The sequence below is a fragment of the Pan paniscus genome, chromosome 13 (genome assembly GCF_029289425.2).
Source record: "Pan paniscus chromosome 13, NHGRI_mPanPan1-v2.0_pri, whole genome shotgun sequence".
Lineage (NCBI taxonomy): Eukaryota > Metazoa > Chordata > Mammalia > Primates > Hominidae > Pan > Pan paniscus.
Window position 1 is genome coordinate 98924432 of NC_073262.2, and position 23087 is coordinate 98947518.

Genomic DNA, 23087 nt, shown 5'->3' on the forward strand with positions numbered 1-23087 from the left:
TAGAAGTAAATGTCATTGTCATTTGGCGGCAGAATAAGAAAATTACATGCAAATACTTAGTTCTTGTCAACCACAATGCAAATAATAATCAATCCCCTCTCCTTTTTTTGCAGGTTTTCCTTAGTGTTATGATGACCAAATGTCCTAGATTACCTGGCCCAGTCCTAATTTCACCTAATTCTGTTGTTTTCAAAACATAGTTAAGTACATTACTGATAAAGTCTTTCTTTCATATTTCAGAAAGGCTTCATCAAGAATAGGCATTCTGAATTCAGGTTTGGAAAAGCACGTCACCGAATCTATAGCAAACATCTCTCATATTCACAAGGGAGCAGATTTGAGCACTTGTATACATTATTCACTAAACAAAATTTAATATATACAAAATCAAGAAATGTTTGCATAATATGTATGCAGAGATATCAAAACAGTCCTGTTTTATACAGTCTGTCTTCATAACATTTTGAATTTTACAGGATTTACATTGTTTTCATCTAGCTAGAGTAAAATGGAAGGGAATTTTCACATTAACAAAACTATCTACAAATGATCAATTCATCTATTTTGCAATAGCAGGAATTCCCAAGTTTTAAGAATATATGTATGGATTTTGGAACAGTATTTTTCTTCATTAAGTACTAAGAAACTTAAACGCTAGAATTAATGTATTTTTAGAGCTCATTAAAAGCCACAGTAGTAATTATTTGGCATGTATGTTGGAAAATTATTCAGTTGAATATAATGAAATATATTTATGTATGACATTAATTAGACAAATATAGGCACATCAGCTATAAAAGACATGGCACTAATAACTAAATCTTGAATTAACAAGAGAAATCGTTTGTCAGGACAATTTTGAAAGAAATCTGATCACAACCATTAGAGGGCAGTAGAATAATTCCTAAAGCAACCACAATGCAAAAAAAGAAAGAAAAAACCCACAAAATTTTCTTTCTCAAGTTTTACTTTAGTGTTATGACAACCATATATCTATTTAACACTTTTCTTTCCAGTAAGGATTACTAGGTATTACAACTACACGTAATCTATTTTTCTTTTTTTTTAAATTTATTATTTTTTTCTTATACTTTAAGTTCTCGGGTACATGTGCACAACGTGCAGGTTTGTTACATATGTATACATGTGCCATGTTGGTGTGCTGCACCCATTAACTCGTCATTTACATTAGGTATATCTCCTAATGCTATCCCTCCCTCCTCCGCCTACCCCATGACAGGCCCCGGTGTGTGATGTTCCCCTTCCTGTGTCCAAGTGTTCTTCTCATTGTTCAATTCCCACCTATTTTTCATGACTTTCTTTCAACATAAACTGATACCTTCAAGTCATAAAAAAAAGGAAAATTATTAAACACATTCCTTTTGCATATTGAACATTTTCAATAATACGAACAGGGAAGTAACTGAAAGAGGTATAGATCATAAACAATTCTAGCAAAAAACCCTAGACAATAAATCTTAAAATACAGAAATCAAATAAAAGTTATTTTGTAACATTTTCTGTTAATCTAGGAAAAAAGAAAACATTCCAGCAAGTAATGCCCTTTAGAAAAAATTGTCTGAGTTATCTCCATTAATTCATACCTTGAGACTTCTAGCAAGACAAATCCAGCTACTTCAATATTTGCCATATATAAGTCAGGAAAATAATACTTCCTAAACCCACAGAATTTAAGTCTTACAGAAATGTATAAATGCACAGCATGGATCATCTTTTTAGCTAATATAAATGCAGTTCAGTAAGAGGAAGAAAAAAATTAAAATGCTTTAGAGAGAATACTTTGAAATCAAGATAGACTATCCAGCAAAATAAATTCTAAAATCATGCCCAACTAAAGAAAAAGGAAACACGATAAAAACACAAAAACAAAATAAGTTAAGAAAAAAAAAAAAGCCTGTAAGCTGCTTAGTATTTTCATACTGTTAAAACATGTTAGTTGTCAAAAGTCCAGGAGAGTTATAGTTGTAACAAACAGGGTAAGGACATTTAATGCAAAATCTCTTTATCCTAGGAGTTCCCAGACTACAGGCCACAGTTGTATCAGAATCACTTAAGGGGCCTAAAACAAAACAAAGCAAAATAAAAACAGACTGCTGGGACCCACTCCAGACCTACTGAACCAGAATCTCTAAGATCTGGGTACCAAGAATATGCATTTTATTTTTTAAAGTCACCAAGTTTAAAAACCACAGCCTTGGGCCTGGCGCGGTGGCTCACGCCTGTAATCCCAGCACTTTGGGAGGCCGAGGTGGGCGGATCATGAGGTCAGGAGATCGAGACCATCCTGGCTAACATGGTGAAACCCCGTCTCTACTAAAAATACAAAAAATTAGCCGGGCGTGGTGGTGGGCATCTTTGGTCCCAGCTACCCTGGAGGCTGAGGCAGGAGAATGGCGTGAACCCAGGAGGTGGAGCTTGCAGTGAGCCGAGATGGTGCCACTGCACTCCAGCCTGGGCGACAGAGCGAAACTCTGTCTCAAAAAAAAAAAAAAAAAAAAATTCCCACAGCCTTATACCACAACTCAATGACTATTAATCCAGTCTCTACTTGAAACAATGCAGTGATGAGGAACTTGTATGAAGACGGCAGCCCAAAGAGAGAAGTTAGAACTCTGGGCTTCATGATGTCATTGGTGGTTTGACATTGGCCATAGTGGGCATATTAACACTACAGAAATCAGAAAATGCAATATCAGGGCTTGATTTATTGTTCTGTAGGCTGTCTAGACTAGGGGTGGGCAACCTACAGGCCCAATGGCTAGCTGTCTGTGTTTGTAAACAAAGTTTCATTGGAACTCAGCCAGGGCCATTTGCTTACATGTTGTCTTTGGGCCAAAAGCCTAAAATATTTACTCTCCGGCCCTTTATAGGAAAAGTTTACTGCCTTTTTCTTTACTTAAGGTCCAGACTTAAGAAATTAATGGAGAAAATTAAAATGCAGATGAAACTTCAAATTCTGCTGTTACATTGCAAATAGCACAAACACACATAACATGAAGAAATGTAAGTCTAGTATTCAAAAACTACTGACAAAGGAATATGAAACTCCAACATGTCTCCCTTTTACACTGTTGTCTTTACTTGTTAATGCAAATGAAAATATTCTTGTTGGAATTATACTTGTTCTTCAATTACCACTGTAGGTAGCAAAAATCAACAAAAGCATTCAGTGTCTCTTTTACTATTATTTGTAAATTATAAGTCAGGAAGTGTGATGCCTCCATCTATACATATTTATCTATATTTATATCTATACATATATACACACATATATACATATATCTCACATGCATATATTTATACACAGACATACATGTGTGTGTATAAACACAACCTACATACACACAAATATACACACACTTTTTTCTCCAGAAAGCCAGTGGTTAAACATATACTAGAAAACTCATGAACACTACCATGCAATCAGTTGCTCTTTTTTTTTTCTTCATCTTTTAAGTTCAGGGGTATGTGTGCAGGTTGTGCAGATTTGTTACACAGATAAATGTGTGCCATGGTGGTTTGCTGCACAGATCATCCTATCACCTAGGTATTAGGCCCAGCATCCATTAACTATTATCCCTGATGCTCGCCCTCTCCCTACCCCACCCCCGAAAGGCACCAGTGTGTGTTGTTCCCTGCCATGTGTCCATGGGTTCTCATCATTCAGCTCCCACTTAAAAGCAAGAACATGTGGTGTTTGGTTTTCTGTTTGTGTTTTAGTTTGCTGAGAATAATAGCTTCCAACTCCATCCATGCCTCTGGAAAGGACATGATTGCATTCCTTTTTATGACTGCACAGTATTCCATGGTATATATGTACCACATTTTCTTTATCCAGTCTATCATTGATGGGCATTTGGGTTGATTCCATGTCTTTGATATTGTGAATAGTGCCGCAATGAACATACATGTTCACGTATCTTTATAATAGAATGATTTATATTCCTTTAGTTATATAACCAGTAATGGGATTGCTGGGTCAAGTGGTATTTCTGGTTCTAGATCTTTAGGGAATCGCCACACTGTCTTTCACAATGGTTGAACTAATTTACACTCCCACCGAAAGTGCAGAAGCATTTCTTTATCTCTGTAACTTTGCCAGCATCTGTTGTGTTCTTACTTTTTCATAATGGCCATTCTGACTGGCATGAGATGACATCTCATTGTGGTTTTGATTTGCATTTCTATAATGACCAGTAATGTTGAGCTTTTCTTCATGTGTTTGTAGGCCACGTGTATGTCTTCTTTTGAGAAATGTCTATTCATATCCTCTGCCCACTTTTTAATGGGATTTTTTTTTTCTTGTAGATGTGTTTAAGTTCTTTGTAGACTCTGGACATTAGACCTTTGTCACATGGACAGACTACAAAAATTTTCTCCCATTCTGTAGGTTGTCTGTTCACTCTGATGATAGTTTCTTTTGCTGTGTAGAGGCTCTTTAGTTTAATTAGATCCCATGTGTCAGTTTTTGCTTTTGTTGCAATTGCTTTTGGTACTTTTGTCATGAAATCTTTGCCTGTGCCTATGTCCTGAATAGTATTGCCTAGATTTTTTTGTAGGGTTTTTATAGCTTTCAGCTTTACATTGAAGTCTTTAATCCATCTTGAGTTAATTTTTGTATATAATGTAAGGAAAGGGTCCAGTTTCAATTTTCTGCATATGGCTAGCCAGTTCTCCCACCACCACTTATTAAATAGGGAATCAATCCTTTCCCCAATGCCTGTTTTTGTCAGGTTTGCTGAAGGTCAAATGGTTGTAGGTGTGCAGTCTTATTTCTGAGTTTTCTATTCTGTTCCATTGGTCTATGTGTCTGTTTTTGTATCAGTATCATGTTGTTTTGGTTACTAGTATAGTTGTAAGTTACTAGTATAGTTAGAAATTACTAGTATAGCTGTAAGTCAGGAAGTGTGATGCCTCCAGCTTTGTTCTTGTTGTTTAGGATTGTCTTGACTATTCAGGCTCTTTTTTGGTTCTATATGAATTTTAAAATAGTTTTTTCTAATTCTGTGAAGAATGTCAATGGTAGTTTAATGGGAACAGCACTGAATCTATAAATTACTTTGGTCAATATGGCCATTTTCATGATATTGATTCTTCCTATCCATGAGGATGGAATGTTTTTCCTTTTGTTTGTGTCTTCTCTGTTTTCTTTTTGAGCAGTGGTTTGTAGTTTTCCTTGAAAAAGTCCTTCATTTCCCTTGTTAGCTGTATTCCTAGGTATTTTATCCTTTTTGTAGCAAGTGTGAATGGGAGTTCATTCATGATTTGGCTCTCTGCTTGCCTGTTGTTGGTGTATAGGAATGCTAGCAATTTTTGCACACTGATTTTGTATTCTGAGACTGAAGTTGCTTATCAGCTTAAGAATCTTTTGGGCTGAGAGGACTGGGTTTTCTAGATGTAGAATCATGTCATCTGCAAACAAAGATAATTTGACTTCCTTTCTTCCTAGCTGAATACCTTTTATTTCTTTCTTTTGCCTGATTGCCCTGGCCAGAACTTCCAATTCTATGTTGAATAGGAGTGGTGACAGAGAGCATCCTTGCCTTGTGCTGGATTTCAAGGGGAATGCTTCCAGCTTTTGCCCATTCAGCATGATACTGGATGTTGGTTTGCCATATATGGCTCTTATTACTTTGAGGTACGTTCCTTCAATACCTAGTTGATTGAGAGTTTTTAACATGAAGTGATGTTGAATTTTATCGAAGGCCTTTTCTGCGTCTATTGAAATAATCATGTGGTTTCTGTCTTTAGTTCTGTTTATGTGATGAATCACATGTATTGATTTGCATATGTTGAACCAACCCTGCATCCTGGGGATAAAGTCAATTTGATTGTGGTGGATAACTTTTTTGATGTGCTGCTGGATTCCAGTATTTTATTGAGAATTTTTGCATCGATGCTCATCAAGGATATTGGCCTGAAGTTTTCTTTTTCTGCTATATCTCTGCCAAGTTTTGGTATCAAGATGATGCTGGCCTCATAGAATGAGTTAGGGAGGAGTCCCTCCTTTTCAATTTTTTGGAGTCATTTCAGTAGAAATGGTACCACTTCTTTTTTGTATCTCTAGTAGTATTCAGCTGTCAATCCATCTGATCCCGGGCTTTTTTTGGTTGATAGACCATTTATTGCTGCCTCAATTTCAGAACTCATTATTGGTCTATTCACAGATTCAATTTCATCCTGGTTCAGTCTTGGGAGGGTGTATGTGTCCAGGAACTTATCTATTTCTTCTAGATTTTCTAGTTTATGTACATAGAGGTGTTTATAGTATTCTCTGACACAGTTGTTTGTATTTCTGTGGGGTCAGTGGTTATCTGTCCCTTATCATTTCTGATTGTGTTTATTTGAGTCTTATCTCTTTTCTTCTTTATTAGTCTAGCTACAGTTGCTCCTCCTTGAAGCCCTTTTTTCTCCTATCCCATATTCCAATCTATTAGCAAGAATGTCATCTCTGTCTTCAAAATATATCCAATATTCATCCACTTGTCACCGTCTCTACTGCTAACTGCGTTAGCCCAAGCCACTTCCATGCCTTACCACAGTAGCTTTTCACTTAGTCTCCCTGATGCCAAGCTTGCCCTCTAAAACCCATTCTTTGCATAACAGCTAGAAGGAACTTTTAAAACTCTAAATTACTCCCATATAGAAAACCCTTTCAGAATAAAGCCCAAATACCTTGCCAGATCATGCAAGCCCAACCTTCTGTAGCCCTGCGCGCTTCCCTGACCATATTATGTACCACAGAAAACTCATTCCTACCCCTGAGTCTCTGCACTTCCTTGGCAAGGCAGGTTCTGTTCTCAGACATTTACCTTATCGGCTTCTGGGCATTTTATGACGGCTTGAATGTGGCTCCCTTGGAAAGGCCTTCCTGTCCACCTGATCTAAAATAGTGCCTCCTTGTGAGATTTTGAGAGTAAAAAATAAAATAAAATAAAATAGTGCTTCCTCCTCCTCATCCCCAAGTAACTCTATCCCAGTGTGTGGTTTCAGTTGCCTCACACCACACTACAGTACCTGCATTATCTTTTTTATTCACTAGTCTGTTAACTATATTCTACTCTGTCTTATTTACCACTCTATTCCCAGAGTCTAGAATGTACCAGGCAAATCACAGGCATTTAATAAATACTGATTAAATGAAGGCATGAACAAATGAACAGAAAACAAAGGGGAGCTTGTGCCTTCTGACTCCAAGTCTGAGGCTCTTCCTATTAAAGCATGATTTTTTTTCTCTGTTACAGTGACAACTCTAAATGTTAGCCCATTCTGCCTTGCATGAAAGCCTGTCACCTCCTAGAATTGTCCCATACATGAGTTTAGGTTTGTGTAACCTAGCTTCTGTATCCCTTCCCAGGCTCAAATCTGACTTTCACTAGTGTCCTATGTTCTCAATACACCAGCAACACCGAATTGCTTACAATACTAATAATCCAGTTTTAGAACTTCTGCAGTAATTATCAAGACAGACTTGCAGCTTCATGAATCGATTGTTTTGCAAATGATGCTCCTTCTACCTAGAGTACTCCTGCCCATCTTGTTTCTGGGACAAGCTCTTAATCAGCCTTTAAAACTAATCTCAAATGCAAACCTGTCTATGGCCCCTTCCATGTGCCTTCCCTGGAGTGGAGTTAATCGTCCACTCCAGCAGTGTATCTTCTATAGCCATCCATTATTGCACTTGTAATTCTGGTTATGACATTATAATTACTCTCAAGTCTGGGATGCCAGGGCCCACAGTTGCTGTCATCTCTGTATCCCTAGGTCTTAGCTCAGTGCCTAGCACATAATCATCAACAAACTTGCGAAGCTGAGTGCTCAGTAAATCTAACCCCTCTCTCATAATATATGAGGATAGCTAGCATGTTATTCGTTGCTTACTCTCCTCCCAAGTCTTCTCTGCTCCAAGCTAAACCTGTAAACCAGGAGACAATGATGAGGAAAGGCAGACAGATGTTTATACTTGTAAAGCAAAGCTAAAGAAGGCAGAAAAATATTAACATAAATAAATATGTATTAATATATACTAATTACCTCACCACATACTCCTGGTGATAGGACTATGTTGACTTTTATTTTTCTCTATGATCTACTCTCTTTCTGAAAGTGTACAATATGTCTTGTTAAATTCAATATGTTCTCCTTCAATTCCTTTAACAAGCCCCTCATTCGAATTTTCCTAGTATTATTAATTATGTATTGTTCATTATTTATGTATTATTATTATTAATACTCAAGGTCAACTTCTTCAGTTTCTATTCTACCTATTTACCCACCAAATCTTGTCAACTCCCTGTCTGCGATTCCTCTCATGCTGAATCCTTTTTGTCTATTTTCTTATATCCTAGTACAGGTTCCTATCAACACATGCCATGATGAACGGATTATATCCTGCTAGACTTCTATGGCCAATGTTTCCCTCATTCTAAATCACTTCATGTGCAGTTAAAATGACCTTCCTTTAATTACTATCTTCCGTAAGCCACTCCCTCAGCCCTCAGAGACTCGTGGAATAATCCTTTAAATCCTCCTGTTATGGGTCCGATGTTTGTGTCCCCCAGAGTTCGTATGTTGAAACCTAATCACCAATATAATAGTATTAGGAGGTGGGGGCAGGAGGTGACCTAAGAGGTAATTAGGAATTAATACCCTTATAAAAGAAGCCTGAGAGAGCACCCTCAGCCCTTAGACCATATGAAGATGGAGGGAGAAGATGCTATCTACACACAAGGAAATGGACTGTCATCAGACACCATATCTGCCAGTGCCTCAATCTTGGCCTTCACAGCTCCAGAATCATGAGAAATAAATTTCTGTTGCTTATAGGCCACCCAGCTTACAGTGCTTTGTTATAGCAGCCCAGTGAACTCAAATGGTTTCTTTGGACTAAACGGGTTAAAGTGTACAGTGCTCAACACAGAGCTCGGAACACACTAAGTGCTCTGGAAACATTCGCCATTATCATTCCTGCTATTACTGCAAAAACAACGATCATTTGCTTTGGCCTGTTGTTTTCCTTCACACTCTTTCAGATTCGCTACTCACAGGGTTAGAATGCAGCACGGTGAAGAACTCTGGGCTGATGAGGAACTTCACGGGGGGAGACTGTAACAGCAACGTGAGCCTGGATCTGGAGGTAGAGTGAGGCAGGATGTTCTCCCGTCGGAAATCTAGATGGGGCAGACCACAGAGGCTGTCAGGGAAATCTTTCTACGATGTGAAAACTATCTACTCACTTCAGTCTGCATTTCAAAAGAACCATAGGATACCCACATCATGTGTCATCATTTTAATCCCCCAATGCTTTTTTCTTTGCTGTAAATTCATACATAAAACATGGCTGTTCTTAATTACACTAAAATTCAGTTAAGTAATATTTCTAGTCACTATTAACATTTTAATGCATTCTTACGTGTTTTAAATGATCTGATTCTTTTTCCAATATCCCACAGATCAAGAAATTAAAGAAATTTATATTCTACTTGGGTTTTGTGATTCCTTTCTTAATATTAATTAAACATTGAGGATTAGAAGAGGTTTCTGGTAAATTCTGTTTTTTGAGTTGGATTACCAGATCTTACTGAAGAGCAAAAGTTCTCCAAAAGAAAAGCCTTATTTGTTGGGAATCCTTATTTGCTTCTTTTTCCACTTTTATGAAATTACAAAAACAAAGCCCAAAGCTCTTACCTGCACTGGCTTGGTGAAAGTCAGCTTCCTCCCCTGCCCCATCAATAGCATTGGTATTTTCCTCAGGCCTCTCATTAGTCATGGTTCTGCGGATACTCTGATATCTAAAATCATGAGCCTAGAGTTACATTCCAGCAGCATTTAAGAGATGGGACTCAACTGCTCCCCAAGAGTCTAGAACTTTTCACTATCTTCTCAGCTTCAACTATTTCCTCCTCCAACCCCCATTCCCTGGACTTCTTGGCCATCTGCTGTTTAAATTACACTGCATTAAATTTCTTCTGTCCATTGTTTGGGGAACATTTTCCTGGCAAATTAATAACACTAAAAAAATTCTGTGGCCCTCAACTAAAGAAAAGTAAATTCCTATATTGTTAAAGGAAAAAAACTTTATGTTCCACAGCAATTAATTCTTGGAAAAGAATGACTCATCTAAAAAGCTTAGGTTGATAATAATGAGAAGCCACAAATAAAGATTCTAGAGACTAGAAAAGATGTTTGGCTTTAAATAACAAATGTATATGTTCTGCTTTAGTAAACATCAATGCTTGGGTTGACTAAAGGGGTCATATTTATTTGTTCTCTAGTTTCCAAACAAGGTATATATGTGGGTGAGTATTATTATTTTTTTTTAATCAAGAGAAATCCAATTGAAGTCTGGGAATCAAAAGCGGTAACAGCTACACTTTAATGACAGGACACACAAAGATCAAAGAGACAACCATGTCTTCTACTTTGTGCCAAGTAAAAATTAGCCCAACCACAAAATACAACAGTCACAGCAAAATGCTCATCCTCACCGCCGGTTCAGCTGCTCCATTTGCTGTATGGAGTTAGATCTCTGCAGCACCTGCGGGGCTGGGGGAGCTGTCGGTCGCTGCCACGTCGTGGTTCTGTTTACGTGATCCACGTAGAAGATCCTGCCGTGGCTGTCAATGCGTGCCTCCCAGTCTAAACAGCAGTGAGGCACCGAAAGGAATTAGGAGGAGGAGGTGAGATGATTAATAGGGTTCATTAAGTTCGGCATGTGTTTTCTTTCTCTGACATGCTATAATCTGAGACTAATAACATACATCTCACTGCACTATCCCTTACTTCTCCCCAGTCCACTCCAGAATCTGTTGTGACTGATTATTTAGCCTATCCTGTGCATATAATACCAGTCCCTTAAATGATCTTTAAATGTAGAGAATCTTTCCAAATTTGCCCACAGTGCTCACCCTTCACATATGAGCCCCAGCATTTCAAAAATATATGTAGTTGGTTTCATAACACTTCAGATAGTCACGTCAAAATGGGTACTGATGTTTATTTTCACCAAAAAAACCTGATTTCTCTACGTCTTTTCTAGCTTCAGTGAAAGCCTCATAGCTGGAAACTTCCACACGCATATTCATGCACAATTGTAGTAAATTTAGTCCTCAGAAAAAAATAACTAAAATAACTATGCTCGCCTAGTGATGAAACAGTATCATTATCTACAAACTTCTATTTGCACTTTTCCAAAGATGACTACATTTTCAGAGCAAGGGCAATTTCTTGCTTCCCAACGTCAAATAAACATAACGTTTTAAAAGATTAATTTTATTTTTAAGTGTGTTAAATCTTTCTAGAGAAATATACAAGTGAATGTTCAGAAGGCAGATTGGTCTTCAGAGTCAGACACGCCACCTTTGTGACTCTCTAAAAGGCCATTCGCCTACTGAAATCCACAGAGCATGAGCTGATCTTTTCAAAAGGCAAAATTTTGAAACTTATTACAGGTGTGAAGGGTAATTTGCACAGGAAACATGAAAACAGCAGAAATCTATTCTTTAACCAGGAAAGTTCTTTATGCATTTATATTTTTGTGTAAGTTATTTTTTGAAATTAATAAGCATTTTTCTCCTGACACATTCAACTATCTCAAAACTGTCCATGTGATCACATGCTTATCAACAGACACAGTGGGGCTAATCCTGGAGACCAGAAGGAGGGCATATTTTCTCCTGACCACCTATGGCATTTGCTCTGTAAGGGAACAGGGCAAGTATCCCAACAGAGTCCTTAGGGTTGGAAAGACCTGCATGGTAGAGCTCAGCCTGCACCAGACCATTGCTGAAGGCCATCACCTCAGCTAGGAGCAGAAAGACATCTTTTGTTGATCTCAGCACATTGTAATTTATGACAAATGGCAAAAGAAAGAGGAATTGGGCTGAACAAAAGCACCACACAGACAGCAAACAACTCAATGCCATTCATGTTCCAAGGTAACACAGACTGTACCATGAAACAGCCTGCCAAATCTGAATTCTTTGGGCACTGAAGTCCCATCAATAAGACATTTTCAAAAGACCTCATGCCCAGCCTGTTGATATGCTCACAAATAGCAAGTACATTAAAGCATCCTCAGGAACCATTTTTCAAAACACTTTGATTTATTTCACTGTTTTGCTCTGCTCCTTGCATGCTTTTCCATCTCAAAGATTTTGGGAACCAATTACCCCTATCTCATTCCTTTCTCATTGGAGTCAGGGTAATTCAGGCACATAGACATCAAATCAAATACACATGAAAAGAAATGACCAATTCTTCTCCAAAGAATGTTTACAGTAGCCCCAATTTTAAAAATGTAGAATAGGTCAATTCAGGATAAAAAAATAGACAGCAACTAGACCAACTAAAGGAAACAGAGAGAGAAGATGCTGCCAAACTCCCAAGATTAGATTATTACTAAAATTTGGCTCTTAATTTTCTGGCAGTTATGGCAGAAAAGAAAACACATTGTTGCATACTTTCCATTTTCTGACAAAAACAGTGAAAAAAATTCTCAAAGATGGAATTTTTTCCTGGAACTAACAAAGTAGGAATTTACCAAGTGAAATGTGACTATGGCTTGTTTGAGGTCTGTATGTGTAGCAAAATGGCTAGGTGGAAGAGAGAACAGCCAAATTAATGTGTCTTGCACATAGCATGTAATAAATGAAAAAATAATTTAAAATGACACAAAGCCACAAAAAAGAATGATTCTTGTATTCACCTTCTACAAAGGCCAGTAATAGCCTTAATTTATAGTTCAATAAAGACCTTTCAATGTGCAATGGGGAGAATAAGAAAACAAGGACCAAAAATTTGCTTTCTAAGGTCATGGAACACTGAACACATATTAAAATTATCCCTATCAAATACTGTATCTTCACACTGATGTAATTACTCAAGACCCCATAAAGACAAATTCTATAGTGCCAATTTCAAGTGAATGCTTGTCTCTGAATCAGGAAGGGCTGTTATGCTATTGGTTTATCCATGAACTACATATCCACTTCTACCCACGCTGTCAATATCATTCTACCCAGGCAAAGGCAGCAGAGGTGCCTGCAGGAAGGTTAGCTCTCTGTTGTATCTATCAAAGTTACTTTGCTGGGTACAACTGCTCCAACATCTTATATGTCTTTATATTGGGCCTGGTTTGTTTTTGGTATAAGAAAGCATATGAAAACTCATTTCATAGCATCAAAGTTTCTTTCAGATAGACAATGCTAAAATGAGATAGGTAGAGTTAGAAGACTGAGGACTTAACATTTACTTCCTTGTCTTGCCACATTGTCAAATACGTTATATAATCAGGGTGCAGTGAAAACGAGAGCAACGATTTTGGGTGTGTGTGTGTGTGTTTTGCACTGAATTGGGAGGTAGAAGGCCTGATTTCTGGCTGTGGCTTGACACACTTTCACTACAAGACCTTAAAAAAAGTCACTACACCCCTATGAATCACAGTTTTGAAAAATTAGAGGACACAATCAAACAATTGCAAAGGTCTCTTCCAGTTCTAGTATTCTAGGAATCTATAAAATTATGCCCATTTTATTATATTAAGTTCAGCAAGAACCTAGTAACATTTTATGTCTAGGCTAGCCTTACAGGGCCAGGAGATTTGAGTCCCTGAGGGACAGGGCTCCACAAACACCTGACAATCCTATTTTAGCCATGACAGCTCCAATGTTATTGCTGTGTATATTGGTGTTCCACATAATATTTCATTTGCATAAATAGCTTCATGACAATAATAAGGTTTGAAAACTATTACCTACAGAAATGTTTCTCAAGGCAGGTGGACTCTGACAACATGTGCCAGAATCACTTTGAGGATCAATAAAAATGCAGATTCCTATGATGCACCCCAGGTCTTCAGAATCAGACTATCTGAAGCTAGGGCTCAGTTATCTACACTTTTAACAACCTTCTCGGCTTATTCCTAGACACACTAAAATTTGAGCAACACTGACACAAATTAATAAGAACTTAAAACAGTAGCTAGTTTGCTGAACAAACCCATGAGGCAAATGTTAGCTTTCTCAGAGACCATGAAATGGGGGCTCACAAGAAACTAAACCTCAGCGGCCGGGTGCGGTGGCTCACACCTGTAATCCCAGCACTTTGGGAGGGCAAGTCGGGCAGATCACCTGAGGCCAGGAGTTTGAGACCAGCCTGGCCAACTAGGTGAAACCCTGTCTCTACTAAAAATACAAAATTCAGCCAGGGGTGGTGGTGCATGCCTGTAATCCCAGCTACTCAGGAGGCTGAGACAGGAGAATCACTTGAACCCAGGAGGCAGAGGCTGTAGTGAGCTGAGATCACGCCTCTGCACTCCAGCCTGGGTAACAGAGTTGGATTCCATCTCAAAACAACAACAACAACAAACAAACAAAACCCTAAACCTTGCCTAAAATCCAGGAGCAAGTAGACTCTTAGACACCCTAAGACTTAAATATAAATAGGCGCTTTTAAGTGGCTGGACATGAAGGGAAAGTCGGAGAATTAGAAAGTGGGTAAAACTACTCCAAGGTTACTGTCACAGCACTGGTGTCCTCAGCAGGGAACAGAGGCAGGTAGAACGTAAGGTCTTCAGAGTTTACAGTTTTTAAAATCAACATATGTGGGAAGGGGGCAGGGTTGTTTCTGTGATCCCTCTGCTCATCTCATCATCCTTTCCCACTCCCTTCAAATCAGACCTCGGTCTCCACTGGACCACTTGGCTTATGATCGGATGAGGTGTGAATACATCTCAGTGGATACTGATATTGAGAAGTTAACAACTAAACAGCATGAATTACAACATATCAGGGATGGCTGGGGGGGTGCTATGGGCAGGGTTTTGAATTGGTTATCATTGGATTTAGTAAAATCAAGCACCTGATTGTTGTGAAATAAATGTATAAATCCACTATAAAAAACTATAATAACCACAGGTATCATCACCAAAATGGCGAGATGATTAAGTTCTAATGAACTAAAGGTACTTTCAAGGAAAATTATAAGCTTTGTGATAAATGACAGATGACAGTGTTTAAAAATTTTTTTTTCTTATTTGAACACTCAAGGAAGTAAAATTCCATTTGTATAAAGTACAAAAGTAGGCTAAACTTATCTATGACTTTAGGAATCAGGACGGTAGGCCCATTTCCCCATATGGAGTTGCGGTCAGTGATTGAAAGAGGGTACAAAGGGGACTTCTAGAGTGCTGATGGCGTGGCCTGCCATGTATGTTTAGTAGAAAGAATTCGGGAGGCCATATGTGCTCTTTTCTGCTATTTTATTTGAACAAAAAGTTTTTTAAAAAGTCAAGTAGTTGCATATTTGGCACTTTAATCTTCAATTTTTAATAAGGTAGCTTTTTAGTTTAAAAGTATCCATTTTTTCCTCAAAACAAAGTTGTAACCTTAGAGAATAAGAGTCCCTAACCCTAAACATAGTAGAAACTCTAAGTTTAGATTAATTATACTTTTCAGATTCACTGCATGGTTTTAGGCCTTCATTTTAAAAAATACTTTAATAATGAAAGTATACAACCACAAAAATGATAAATGTTCCCCCATAGTTTGAACCCCTCACATAAGTAATAGACGAGTCCTAACAATATGCAACATCCTGGGATCCTATCAGAGTCCACTAACCAGACTGTTCATCCTGAATCTAGGCCTATTCCTAGAAAAACTACCATTTTGGGGGAAAAACGTTTATACAACAATTCCATACTGTCTCCAATGCAGCAATGGGTTAAGTCACAATTACACTGGAATCAATAAGAGAAAAAGAAAATAGTTTTTCAGAGGGGCTGGGCTGGCGATTCTTTTTTCACTCATCTTAATGCTAAAAAGACCAACATTTGTCACACTGATATTTTAGAGGGCTTTAGCCCTGAACTACCTCTAGCTGACAGGACCATCAGTAACATCAGAATGAGAAGATACAGAAAATTCTTAAGGCATTCTGGGCATAATTGAGTCCAAGCTACTTCCCTGGGAGGCTCTCAACAGTGTCATGCTGACTCCAAGGCCTGGAACTTTCTTATTTTTTACGAATCATTAGAATATCTCTCAACCAGAGCTGGAGTTACACAAGCCACAAGGCCACAGGGCACTCTGTGTCATCTAAGGCAAGAGTAAGATTTTGAGAACCAATTGGTAGATCACCATCACCACTGATCAATCTTAGTACTAAGTCCAAGATCTGTTCCCTTCTTGAGATGGGAGAAATAAGAATGGAAAAAGAAGAAAGCAAACAAGTAAATCCCTGAAAATATGACGAAAAGGTGCTAAAATAACAAGAACAACAATAATAATGATAAAGAAAAAGAAAAAAAGAATCAAAGCCAGGCACAGTGGCTCACACCTATAATCCCAGCACTTTGGGAGGCCAAGGTGGGAGGATTGCTTGAGGCCAGGAGTTCAAGGCCAGCCCTGGCAACATAGAACCCTGTCTCTACAAAAAATAAAAACATAAAAAAACCAGCCAGGCATGATCATGCTTGCCTATAGTCCCAGCTACTCAGGAGGCCGAGGCAGGAGCTTCACTTGAGCCCATGAGTTGAGGCTGCAGTGCACCATGATCATGCCACATGGCGGCCATCAAAGCTCAAACTACACTGCTTCAGTAGCTTGTCCCTAGGGTAGAAAGAGAGTGACCTGCACAGAGAGGAAAGGTGCTGCTGGGTCTAATACAGATGCTGAATACAGCACATCTGTCTGGACCACATGATATTGGCTCAAACCACTGCAGCCACTTCCCTAATAGGTGAGGGGCCTCCTTGGGGAGGGCCTCTTTGCATAACTCTATCCCAGAAGAAGAGAAAGCTGAGCACTTTTTGAGTCTTCCTGGTGGGTCTGACCTCAAAGCACTGCAATATATTGAAGTTTCAGTGAAACCCCCAAACCCTCTGATGTGAGGCATTGGTGGTGCCCAATAAATAACATATCACCGTGTAAGCCACCCTCTGCCTCAAACCAGACTTTCAGAATTTACATTCATCTACCCACACAATAGGCCCTTCCCTTCCAATCTCAGATCAGAATACCTGATAGAGGAGAGGGAATATTTGAGACTCTGTGTCAACTTTTACTTGCATGAAATCTTAAGCAAATTACTTAATTTATCTGGGCTTCAGTTTCTGCAACTATAAAATAAAAGAATCAGATTAGCTGACTTCTATGCAACAACCTATAAATTACAGACAAGACGTGCTTCACCTACCTCGCAAAATTATTGAAAGAACAAAAAATAAAGGAAAGGATGCAAAAGTGTGCTTTGTAAAGTGTAGATCACTGCAAAAAAGAAGTTATAATAACTAACAGTGTTAAAAATCACAACTGTTAGCCTTAAAATTCAATCAGGTCATTTAAGAGATGGGCCAATCTGCACGATCCAGCCAGACACCCCAAGCTGAGCCCAGAAGCCACAAGACACCGCAGAGTGTAGATGCCACAGCTGTAAGTCAGACGCATGACCAGAGGTGGTAGCAAAGTTGTCCAGTTAGAAAAGGAGGGCAGGGATCCAGCTGAGGTGAGGACAGACAAGTAGCAAGGGCAGCCAAGCGATTAACACTGTCACAAGGATGAGACACACATGGGAATGGGAGACAGAGCTGAACAGCAATCAGGTATGCTCAGATCACAATCCACAACCTATCCATGAGAATACACATCCCCAGATTTGCAAGTTGCTTGGTCCTACAGCACGAGTGTATGAGTGTGTGTGTGTGTGTGTGTGTGTGTGTGTGTGTGTGTATAACTTATATTTTTAGAGGGAGGCATCTTCACTTCTGAGTTTTTAAAATATAAAAATTCTGTTTATATTTTACAAAAAAATGTTATTTACCAAGTATTAAATAAATTAGCACAGAGAAGTGTTTCTTAGAGTGCACATTGTTGAATTTTGGGTGGGACAATTCTTAGTTGTCCCCCATTGCAGGATGTTTGATACACTGGCCCTCCACCCACTAAATGCCAGTAGCACCCTTCAACCACTGTTATACTGAAAGGCCACCCCACCTCAACTCTAAACATCGCGTAGTGGGTGGCATCCCCTGCCATCACTGAAAACCTCTGAATAAGAGGGAACACTTCTTAAGAATTTTCCTCCTGTTTGTCAGTCACTGATTAAATACGATGAGTCACTAAGTTGCCTTTACTTTTGCAAATACATCAACTCATTAAAAGGAACTGCCAATTGTAAAAAAAATTTCCCAAGATGTATCTACAGGTGTAATGCAAACACCAGTATTTAAACAATACATTGAGATGTCACAAACATCTTATGTCATTTATGAATTATGGTCATAATTTCAGTAGGAAAGTATCTGTCTTTATTAAATACAATCAGGAGACCAAACTTGTATACAGCAAAAATTACAGCAATTGGATGTGGCTAGGAAGACGTGATTTATCAACGCACTTCTGCAATGCTCCTGTCCAACCCTCTGAAACTCTAAATGACTATTAATCTGTATATACATAAAAATAAAGCTCTCCCAGAACTCTCTCCTAGTGTTCTGAATTTGTTTTGCTCCAATTATACCTAAATATCTTCCAGAAACATTTTCCTTTTTTGACTCATCTTTTCTCTAAAGGTTTACCAATTGTTTTATCAATAAGGAAGTTTTCTGTGGCCCTCTCGGGTCCCTGGGCCCCTCTACCTGCTTAAGATGATACAAGGTTAATTAATCTCTCAGTCCATTTTATTTTAAACTGCTTAAAATATGTTTGTTATGAGTCACGGCCCTTAGTTATCCAAATAAACAAACAAGGGAAAGATCTGTGCCCAAAAGAATTTCAAAAGGATTAAGCCGATATTTTGATAAACTCTTCATAGTACCATTCAGCTCTTTTGTCAGTACTTGCCAGACTAATCACTCAGAATTGCAACCCTTTAAACACATCCCCTCCCTTCTTTATGTTCCACCATTTTTAAAACAGAGGAACCAAGGCATCAGCCTGTTGTCATGGTCACATATAAGATGGGTAAGTGGAGAGGGTGAGCAAGAAGGGAAAGCGGTAAGGCAAAAGGGTGTACCTTCCAGTGTTTTTTTTTAAAGCAATGTTTACCAGGCTTTATCAATATTCATCAAAATGCATTGCTCTCATAGAGCTACATCTCTTTAAAGGACTGTCGAAATTTAAACAAAGTTTACACTTCATTTGGATTATGATTGGCTAAGGGTATCACTCATACCTTTGAATACAGATTATGTAACTATATCCCAGCATCCCTAATCCTCCACCATTTCTCCTTAAGTGCTAAGTGTTTTCTGAAAGTGAAATAAATGAAATGTCTTTCAAGTCCCCAGCTAATTGTCCTATCCCAAATAACTAGTAGACTAATTTCTGAAATTAACAATACTTCTCGCATATCCCTAAGAAAAAAAATCAGAACCTTGTGCTTAATGATTTTAAATGCTGTAAGTGAACAAAAAGGCAGTATATTACATAGAGTGAGGTTTTTCTAAGACAGTGTACCAATTTGTCTATTAGCTGAAAGAACATTCATGCTGTGGTAAGACATAATTTAAAACAATTCTATTATGCACCCAATTTCCCAAAATATCTGGATCTACCTCCATTATTATAGTATTTACCCCATGGGCAACACAGGATTTACAGCTGCCCTTTCTTTCAGCATAATGGTGCCAGAGAAGAGTCATTGGCCTAGCACGTCCCGGACTACACCTGCTATGTCAAGTGGCAACCCCCAGATTCCTTCTGCTTGAAGACCATGTATCCATCTTTTGAGACTCATGGGAATGGGCCTGCCTGTCACCTTTCACCCTTTGATTTAGGTGGGCCCTTTTAACTAACAGGTCCTCACTTGGTGGGAGAGCCTCGTCCACCCTCTGGTACCGGCTAACATCCTGGCGCACTGAAGGTAGTGTTCGCAGTGGCTGGTGGCCGTTGGCTTGAGAACCTAGGATTAAAGGTAGAAAGTTACCAGGTATTGTTTTCTCTTTCAGTATCAAAATAGACTCTATATAAAAAACCTAACATAAATCCCAAGGCTAGTTTCTTTTCTCTGTTTAGTCTCATTTCCCATATGAGGACCTAGAAAGAAAAGAAGAGAATAGGAGGTGAATGCTTAGAAGAGGGCTTCCTGAAGAAATGTCCTCTGCATGTATCCCCCCCTCCTGCAGCTTCCCCTGCCTCATCCCTCACCCATGACGGCCTCTGTCCTGGTCATGCGCTAATGCTTTAGGGTCACATGGTGGCTACAATATAATGAAGGAAACAAAATTTAAAAAAAAAAAGGAGGAGGAAGAAAAGAAGGGGATCATGTAGGTAGAAAAATACATTACAGAAAAAGAAAATCATTCCTATTTCTGAGTTATGCCAGCCAGACATATGAAATTGCTCTCTGATTTTTAATGCATCCTTACAGGGCATATTAAAGGAATCATTCTAGAGAGCTGCATTCACTGAGCGTAATACAAATTTCAGGTGTAAATTTGTGTCCTTGGATACAAAAACAGCTTATTCTCCAAGTCAGAAGGCATCACCTAACTTAGTTGACATTCCTAAATTGTAGAAGACAAAAACACTACCTTTGATGCATAGCATACATTAATCTTCCACTGTGAAATTTTAGAAAGGAGGAGTGGCTAGGTGTTTCTCATAACCTTTGCAGATTACACTAAGGTTGAAGCTGCCAGCCTGTTTGGTTGTGTATCTACAAACCCAGGTTCCAATAGAGACCCATTATTTAAGTTTGAAGACTGCTGTTTAACAGGCCTGTTACTTCAGCAGCAGAAGAGCCATTTTTTAAAAGAGCACTGAATTTGAACTCAAGCCCATCTGGATGCAAACCATGCTGCCTTCTTCCTAGCTATGTGATTAAGTCCCAAGGTCTCCCCGCTCTGAAACAGGAGGCCTAATCTAGAGGAAGGGTTTCAGCTGCCCACTCATTTGTTACCTGTTTCCTTCTCTTCCTGGCCCTGTTTTCAATCTTGCCTCTCTTCTTGCCTGCTGAACCTCAAGGTGAGGAATTCAGGTCATATGTAACCTGCGGCCTTATTTACATTGAGGGGAAAACTACAGAACTTCTCTCTGCACAGCTACGCTCGAGCCAAGAGCCACAGTGGTGTCCATATCCTACCTCCAGTAGCGCCCTCCTCCTGGGCAGTTGCCCCTTCACAGGTGCCTTGGGCCTCCCCAGCACTGCCTTCTTCTTGCAGTGGGCTCTCGGCAGCAGCTGCAGCTCCCTCCAGGCTCCCCCTCCGCTGCCAGACCTCCCCCAGCAACTCCTGGTCAGGTACAGTGGCCGATTCTGCCCCTGGCCCTTCATCCTCCCCACTGGGCACCTGTACCACAGGTAAAGAACCAGCAGTGCACACGGATTCCTGCGACCCTTCGGCAGGGCCACTGCTGGTGGGCTCTGCTGCACAGGCTCCGTCTTCCTCCTCCTGAGAAGAAAAGGCTGGGGTTTCAGGAAACCGTGCGCTCTCAAGAGAGGAGCACCGTGTGTCCACAGAGGACAGCTGCGTGGTCACACTCTCATTGCAGGAGCTGTCAGCGCATTCCAGGTCACTCTCTCCCTCAGGCCTGGTGCTGGCTTCGCTCACGCTCTCTGTCCTGGCAGGATCACTGGGTTCTGTTTCAGAGGACACCTGGGAAGGCTCAGAGCCCTGATCGAGAGACTCGGTCTCACTGACGGCTCTTCGGCTTCCTCCTGATGCATCAGAAGTCCCCGTGTCTGCCCCACTTGTGGGCTGATCTACCTCTTGAGAGCCACACAGTTCAGCACTGCCCTGGTCAGCACTGGGTTGAGACTCTGGGCCGCCTTCACCTTCCTCTGGGGCTGGGCCTGCAGGTAAGGAGCTCTCTGCAAGCTCTGGAAGATTTTCTGGCTTATCCTCAAAGGAAGCAGCTTCGTGTATGGAGGCTTCCTCATTCTCAACAGGATTGTCCTCCAGCTTTGTCTGAGATGTCAGGCTTCCATCATCAGCTCTGGATGCCCTGCTAAACATGATCAGGCCTCCCTCCTCCTCCAAGGAAGATGGGTAACCCAGGTCTTGCTGGAACTCGTGATCTTCTTCATCTGAATCAATATGAAGCATGGCATTGAGTCTTGTGTCAGTGGGAAAACTACTCCTCAGTTTCGGAGAGGCACCCATGGACCTCTCAGAGCAGGTCGCTGTCCCCGGCCTGGAGTGGCCATTGTGTTCGATAGCATCTAAGTAATCATTGAGTGAATCCTGACGTCCTCTGGGAGGTGAGGTCCTTGAAGAAGTAGAGGTTAATTCCTCTGTGTCTATTTCCAGAGTGGAGCTAGTCCTGAGTGAATGCTTGGGGGTTCCATCGGCAGCACTGTCCTCAGAAACTGGCCCATTAGAGCACACCTGGCTGTCGTGATGGCTCCCTGGCATGTCGTCGTCATCGGAAGGGCTACCTAAGTCTCCATTCACAGAATTGACTCCAAGTATTGTGCCAACAGCTTCTGGAGAGGCATCTGAATGAGAAAACAGCATTTCTAAAAAATTAACCAGAAATAATAAGTGAAAGTTTTATGACTTATTTGCTTTGCCACCAATAAGTTCAAAGAAATCAGTCATTCTGAGGGCTTTCTACTGACTTGCTAAGATTCACCACTCACTACTAAATGAGGAGACTGCTAATCAGCTTGGCAAGGAGCTATCTATGTTAGCATGGCTGAAAACTCTACAGCCCAGTTTCAAAATGCAGGCATCAATCTAAGAGACATTTTTGGGCAAACAGCCTTTCCTACTTGCTTAGAAAATTTCAGCAGGTAATTATTTGACAGCTATTTTACTTTCAAAACAGAACATGAATTCAATTCTCTTCAGAAGCAAACTGACAATCGAGTTAGGTTTAACAAGTTTTTCCTATAGCAATGTATTCATACAGATATATTTATATCTCACCTTCATGAACAGAAGATGTAACCTCCACTTTAAACTGGAGGTACCCACTCACGTGGTCAGCTGGGAGCCTTCTGCCAAGGTTGTAGCTGAGCATTTGATCACTGCAAGAAGAGAAATGCTTCTTTCATCCTGACTACGCTGGAGTCAGCCTTCGCCGTCTTTCCACAGGCCACCCACCAAATCCCTCCTATCTCTC

General features: G+C 39.8%; 1 protein-coding gene across 7 annotated transcripts in view; it reads right to left on the minus strand.

Moving 5' to 3' along the window:
- Positions 1 to 23087, minus strand: part of HECW2 (HECT, C2 and WW domain containing E3 ubiquitin protein ligase 2) — a 392970-nt gene that overhangs the window by 103130 nt on the left and 266753 nt on the right. For 4 of the 7 annotated variants that reach the window (XM_034954717.3, XM_034954716.2, XM_008950636.5 and 1 more), the window contains 6 exons: positions 22892 to 22992; positions 21106 to 22479; positions 19828 to 19923; positions 10509 to 10659; positions 9709 to 9812; positions 9067 to 9191 (listed from right to left, as the gene is read on the minus strand). In XM_034954717.3, coding sequence (XP_034810608.1) covers positions 9067 to 9191; positions 9709 to 9812; positions 10509 to 10659; positions 19828 to 19923; positions 21106 to 22479; positions 22892 to 22992 — 1951 coding nt within the window. The remainder of the gene's footprint in view (positions 1 to 9066; positions 9192 to 9708; positions 9813 to 10508; positions 10660 to 19827; positions 19924 to 21105; positions 22480 to 22891; positions 22993 to 23087) is intronic. The other 3 variants (XM_055108913.2, XM_063595507.1, XM_057301463.1) reach the window with 1 other exon arrangement.